This window comes from Leptodactylus fuscus, chromosome 7 (genome assembly GCF_031893055.1).
Source record: "Leptodactylus fuscus isolate aLepFus1 chromosome 7, aLepFus1.hap2, whole genome shotgun sequence".
Lineage (NCBI taxonomy): Eukaryota > Metazoa > Chordata > Amphibia > Anura > Leptodactylidae > Leptodactylus > Leptodactylus fuscus.
The window spans coordinates 122,412,040-122,418,749 of NC_134271.1; the positions used below are offsets into that span (position 1 = coordinate 122,412,040).

The 6,710-nt window shown below is 41.5% G+C and overlaps 1 protein-coding gene across 1 annotated transcript; it reads left to right on the forward strand.

Annotated features, from left to right (window-relative positions):
- The first annotated feature begins 304 nt into the window (after positions 1–304).
- On the forward strand, positions 305–6,304 carry GJD2 (gap junction protein delta 2). Its single transcript, XM_075282946.1, has 2 exons — positions 305–620; positions 5,045–6,304. The coding sequence occupies exons 1-2, from the start codon at positions 550–552 to the stop codon at positions 5,886–5,888; spliced, it is 915 nt and encodes a 304-aa protein (XP_075139047.1). The 5' UTR covers positions 305–549; the 3' UTR covers positions 5,889–6,304.
- The last annotated feature ends 406 nt before the right edge of the window (positions 6,305–6,710 follow it).

The following is a 6,710-nucleotide window of genomic DNA, read 5'->3' on the forward strand; positions in this document are numbered from 1 at the left end:
AACGTGGCTGCTTGTATAGTGATACCAGCAAACTAGATACCGACGGATGTGAACCCAAGTAACAGAAGCCTTAAAAGGGGTTAACAGCAATTGTACACCTGCTTCCCTCCCCACACATACTTGCACTCTCGTATAATCCATGCTCACACTTTACATCAGCTCCCTGTCTGCTCCTCTTGTTTTAGGATTTGCAGTCTGGGGAGAAGATTAAACAGAATCACTTGATCACAAATTAATCTGTTATCTCTGCATTACACCCTTTCCTCCTCCTCTCACTTCTCTCTTTTTTTTTTTTCTCTGCTATAATAACATTTAGCAGAATCCCACTGGCTGTCTCTGGCTTCTGTCCAGGGACCTGTCTGTGTGACGCAAGCAGAGACTACTTAAAGGGAGATTACAGGCAGTAAGACAGTGCGTGCAGCCTTCCCGAGCAGGGACACCTCTGATCATCACGCTGAGATTACATTGAGTACAGGTCACCTACACCCGGTGGCTTTCCCCAGAGAAGGTGAAAAGCCTCCCGTTGCACCAGGTCTCCGATGTACAGCGATGGGAGAATGGACTATACTAGAAAGACTTCTAGAGGCTGCTGTGCAACAGCACAGTACTATGATAGGAAGGTAAGAATTCTTTAAAAACTACAAACCAAAAGTCTTTGCGAAGTAGAGTCTATAGTATTGGATGCTGACCTTCCTATAGAAATCCCAATACTAAAGACAATAGGATTTTGATTTATTGTGACTGCTGTAAATGTATTGTCCATGTGATTGCAAACTACATAATGCTGATTGTTAGTTTCTCTGTAACTGTAAGGACTGCATAGAGATGGTGCAACTTGGAACCTTAATATATTTAGCATGTCTCCATCACGGATCGCATCGGTTTGCTGACTAAGATCAGCACCAGACCCCCGACCAGTAGTGACATGGCTGCCTGAAATGTGATTGATGTCTCTCATTAGTATCAGGTGCACGCTGCATATAAGCACTGGGGGCTGCTGTGTACCAGCTGGGACCGTGGAAAGGAAACCTTGGGATGGAAAGTTTATTGACTAGAGGCGTAGCGAAATAAAACATTTATGAAACAGAGCTTCATGTTAAATCGGACTAAAGATGAGGTTTAGTGTACACTGCAGATAAAACTCAGCACGGGACCAGCTTAGGTTACCTTGGAAGGTTTTTTTTCCATGCGCCTATGTTATCTCTGGGAAACCTGCAATGACCTACAAATGAAAGGGTTTATAGTTCAAGCTTCCTCTTACCCTGTCACGCTTAATTATTATATACCATGCATTAAGCAACGTGGTTACTACCGATTAGTGATACTATATGCATTGTCCTATAACAACCTAGGCAGCATATAATGACAATTATTAATAGGATCTATTGTGTGGTCTTCAGAGTCCTTGAGGAGGGCGATATCTGTAATTCATAGATATGCATAATTAAAATGTAGCCTCAGTTACAGCTACGATGCCTGCATTTGTCTAGACAGACCTATAAACAATACTGCTAGACTACTAAAATCATTGCTGATAACATTATACGGGATGTAAGTGAGGGACATCCTAGGGCTGCCACTAACTGAGAAGCTGCGGGACTAAAAAGTAAGTACAGCTGTAAAACGCACGGTGAGATTACTACCATGTTGTACGTGCTGTCCTACCTGCAGGCGGCATGTTATAGAGCAGATTGATATATAGCACTGTGGCGAAAGATTCAGCAGAACTTGTATATTATTCATTTACATCCCTGAACTTTCTATGCTTAGGATTCCAGTGGGTGGTCATAGTTAGTGATCGACAACTTTCTGTGTAGGACCGCCTACTGGACTCCTAAGCACAGAAAGAGAGGGGGCGTACATGAAGAAAATATAGGTTTTATGGGACAACACTATACGGATCTGCTTCATAACATGCTGCTTACAGATCAGACGGTGAGTTCAACGTGACAGATTCTCTTGTTAGAGAAATGTACTGACATCTAAAATAATGTGGAGTCATCTCTGTGATAAAAGAACGGACAAGAACAGAAAACTAAGTACTTGCATTAACAGATTGCGTGTCTTATGAGAGAAGACTAGAAGCTGCTAGTGCTACAGGACCAGACCGACTCAGGATGTAATTGTGCAAAACTATTGTATGATAAATTAAAGCCATCTAGTGTACAAATCATATATATATATATATATATATATATATATATATATATATATATATAAACATATATATATAAACATATATATATATATGTGCGTATATTTCTATATATTATATAAGTATGCACACAAATATTTAACATAAATCTTTTACAATATTATTTGCAATTCCCAATTTTATCCACTTAAATGCAGGACATAATACTCTTAACTTATGGTCCACGTGCATTAATGATAAAGGACATTAGAATCCCAAAATATTAATATACACACTAGATAAAAGTTAAAAAAAAAACAACTTAATACAAGATGTATCCAGTGGATTTTTTCCAGGCTGTGTGTGCAGCCAGTAAGAGTTCCCCTGCAGGAAGAGCTTCAGCACTGGACAGCTCCTCATACACATCAATGTGAAAGGACAACCTTTTACACAAAGATGCTTGGGAAAAAAAGAAAACATCCCATGGCCAATTATCCTAACCAAAAATATCTAAGTTCTGCCTTAGGTAGCTTAATTGTCATGTTGTTGCTGTCATATCATCTTGACCCTTTCATCGCCAAAGGGTCTTGTCATGTGTTGCCACTCGCTGTGCTGCCGGACCTCCTGGCGATGAAAGCGTTAAGGAAGCAGCTGTATCGCAGAACTTAGGAATTTTTTTTCCTCTCAGTCGGCAAGGACGGAGTTTATCCTTTCGGCTTGCGTGCTCTGTAATGAATGAGAAGCAGATCAGTGCCACGAGCCTGTAAACCATCTCGATACTATTGCTTGTTTATTGCTTTTACCACGGACGGCATCAAACATATCTGGATTCTGCTGACAGAATTGCTAAACGTCACTAACTGATAGTCAATTATTTTGTCTCACTGCAAAGCTATGGGAAGAGCCCAACTTACATACCATGCAATAATTGGACAGAAGTAGGTTTCCTCTGTACCAAGACAAGTCATTATTTCCAGCAGATGCAAACCTGAAATCCAACTAGCAGGTATGACAGATCTGCTCCGCACAGGGCATGAACCCGTATTTTGCCTGAAGTGTACCGATGATAACTTGGAAACATGTCATATGGAAGATGAACATTGTTCATTATGTGGTATGATATATGGGCAAAGTACGTAATATCCAATAGGCTTAACATGACAGCAATTACTTACATTTATGGATGAACTGTCTTAAGAAGCAGCGTACGACTGATGGGCTCCTTTAATATCGCAGTATTAATTACAGTACTGTATACTTACTGAACCTTATACAGATCTCAGCCCACACGCAGTGTCATAAGTAACAAACGCAAAGTCTACATACTAAGAGATAGGAATAGTAACATTGTCAAACATTTTCTAGCTGACCTGTGACCCCTTTCTTATTTGTAGATACATTGAGCAATGATTTATTTAGTTCACATCTGTTATGCCTTTGTCATACAAGAAATTGTGCTGCATGCTGAAACGGCAGACGCCATGACAGAACCCAATGTACCTCATTAAAAGTCAATGAGGTTTTTCATGCGATGGATCTGACTCTCCGTCATTGTTGTGATGCAACAGGAAACCGGAAATGATGGCAGACATGTTAACCCAGCCTAGCTTCAGAAGCCATATTGCACCAACCTTTAAGGCTGAGACCAAACATTGCAGAAAGCTGCGTTATTTTTTGTTGCTGATTTTGCTGCAGTTTTTTGAGCCACAGCCAAGAGTCGATTTAGCAGACTGGAGAAGCGGAAGAACTTCCTTCATATTTCCCATTTTTCTTGAAGCCTTGGCTAAAAAAAATCCCCATCAAAATCTAAACACATCTTTTCCACAACTTGCGGCCTCTGCCTCCAGAAAATGTTCCCCTCGTGAATTTGAAGCAGCTCAAGTGCTGCCACTCCTTCAGTTCCCACCATTTTGTGTCGATTCTCCTTCGATGGTGATGTGCTGTCTTCCTAGGTGTCCGCTGCAGTCATTCATTGGCCTCAGTGGTGATGTTTGTATGTATGGCACAAATCAGCTGAGGCCAGTGACTGGCTGCAGTGGTCACATCAGCTGAAGGCACGTAGGGGCAACACGGTGGCTCAGTGGTTAGCACTGCAGCCTTGCAGTGCTGGAGTCCTGGGTTCGAATCCCACCAGGAACAACATCTGCAAGGAGTTTGTATGTTCTCCCCGTGTTTGCTTGGATTTCCTCCCATTCTACAAAGACATACTGATAGGATATGGGGCTCACAATCTACATAAAAAAGGCATGTTACCCATCTAGGAACATGAGAAAAGGCTTGTGAGACCACCTGAATGGTGGTGATGGAGGGGCAGCAGATTTATTCAGTAAGTGAATTTTTTTTTGTTATTTATGCCCTTTCTTACTTTTGTACTTGTTCAAAAGAAAAATTGCTAATGTGAAAAGCTGTTTTTAAGGCAAAGCCAAGAGTGTATTTAGCAGAAGGAAGAAATATTCAGAGCATCTTTATATTTCCAATCCCTCCTGAAGCCACCCTCCTTGGTTTTGGCGTAAAAAAAACAACAAAAAACACAGTAAAATACCAAACAAAAAAAATGCAGCCTTTCTGCAATATGTCGCCTCAGCCTAAAACATATTTACTTATATTTATTAGTTGCTCCATACCTGAAACTGCTAAAGAAAACAATTTCCATGGCTTGGTAATAATAAGTTTGGTTCATCATATTTTGTATTGCGAAGTACATGTGTATCAATCTGTATCTGTTTTAGGATAGGCCTTAGTAAGAGTCATGCAATATTAATAAATAGACATCAGTCACAGTATTGACATTGCCCCTGAATCAATCTGCTGTGTGGGACACTATATTGACTGCATTGTAATTGTCAGGATCTTTCTTTAGAAGTGGTTGTTTCTTCCGAACTTGCTTAACCCATTGTATTGTCTTTTCAGGATCCTACTGACTGTGGTTGTCATCTTTAGGATCCTCATAGTTGCCATTGTAGGAGAGACTGTTTACGATGATGAGCAGACCATGTTTGTCTGCAACACTCTTCAGCCGGGATGCAACCAGGCGTGCTATGACAGGGCTTTTCCAATCTCGCACATCAGATACTGGGTGTTCCAGATCATTATGGTCTGCACTCCGAGTCTATGTTTCATCACCTATTCTGTTCACCAGTCTGCTAAACAGAGGGAACGAAGATACTCTACTGTATTCCTTACCCTGGACAAAGACCAGGACACTGTGAAAAGAGAGGATAGTAAAAAGATCAAGAACACCTTGGTCAATGGTGTCCTACAAAACACGGAAAACTCAACCAAGGAGGCTGAACCGGACTGCTTAGAGATCAAGGAAATACCAAACCCCTCCATAAGAACCACCAAATCCAAGATGCGTCGCCAGGAAGGAATCTCAAGATTTTATATCATTCAAGTGGTTTTTAGAAACGCTCTGGAAATTGGCTTTCTTGTTGGACAATATTTCCTGTATGGGTTCAACGTGCCCTCCCAATATGAGTGTGACCGCTACCCCTGCATCAAAGAGGTGGAGTGCTACGTATCCAGGCCGACGGAGAAGACGGTCTTTTTGGTTTTTATGTTTGCAGTCAGTGGCCTCTGTGTTGTTCTTAATTTAGCTGAATTGAACCACTTGGGTTGGAGAAAGATCAAGATGGCAGTCCGAGGTGTACAGGCCAAGAGAAAATCAATATATGAGATCAGGAATAAGGACTTGCCCAGGATGGGTGTGCCCAATTTTGGCAGGACTCAGTCTAGTGACTCAGCCTATGTGTGAGGATGTTTCACAAGCAACAGCTGAAAAACTGGGCCCATGCAGCATGAGGAGAGGGAAGGGGAGGGTGTCTGATGAATGGCATGCCCTTGGACTTGATTGCCATTGCAATGCAGAGATGCACTGGCTGGAAAAGTTATTATCAATCAGTAGCAGATGCCAGTGATGTAATTGGCGGAAGTCTCTGGCTGGTTAGTTGATACTTGTCTCAATACCACATTTGATAGCACACCCTTCCGTACAGCAATACAGAATATGAAGTACAATAGCCTCCTGTATGTCTCACTCACTGAAGGTATGGTTATATTACTGACAATGCTGCTACTAGCACTGAGATGGAGAAAAGGGAAAAACTAGCAAGAGGCGCATTGTGGCTAACAGACTTTTAAAGGGAACCTATCACAGGCAGCAAAGAAAAAGATATGTCCAAGATATGTGGGCGGGATGATCAGCTTTTTATAAAAAAACAAAACAAAACATGATTTTGTGGTCATATATGTGTCTATGTGCGGCAACCCGATGGTTATGTTGTAAAGGATTTTGTTAGCAAGCCACAATTTAGTACTGAATTTATTCAATGAGAAATTGGAATCCTTTAAGAGGTTTTATGGGACTGTGAGCTTGATCATGTGTCCTTAGCATGGTTGTGCTTGGTATTGCAGCTGCAACATGTGACCAATGGACATGAGGTCAATGGCCCATTCGCCACAAGCTCTTAGAACAGCTGATCGGCAGCAGTCCAGAGTGTTGGACTTTACTCATCTGAGGATCAGTTCACACAGGGTTATTTGAAGCAGCCTCCGCCTCAGGTTCCGGACCAAAATA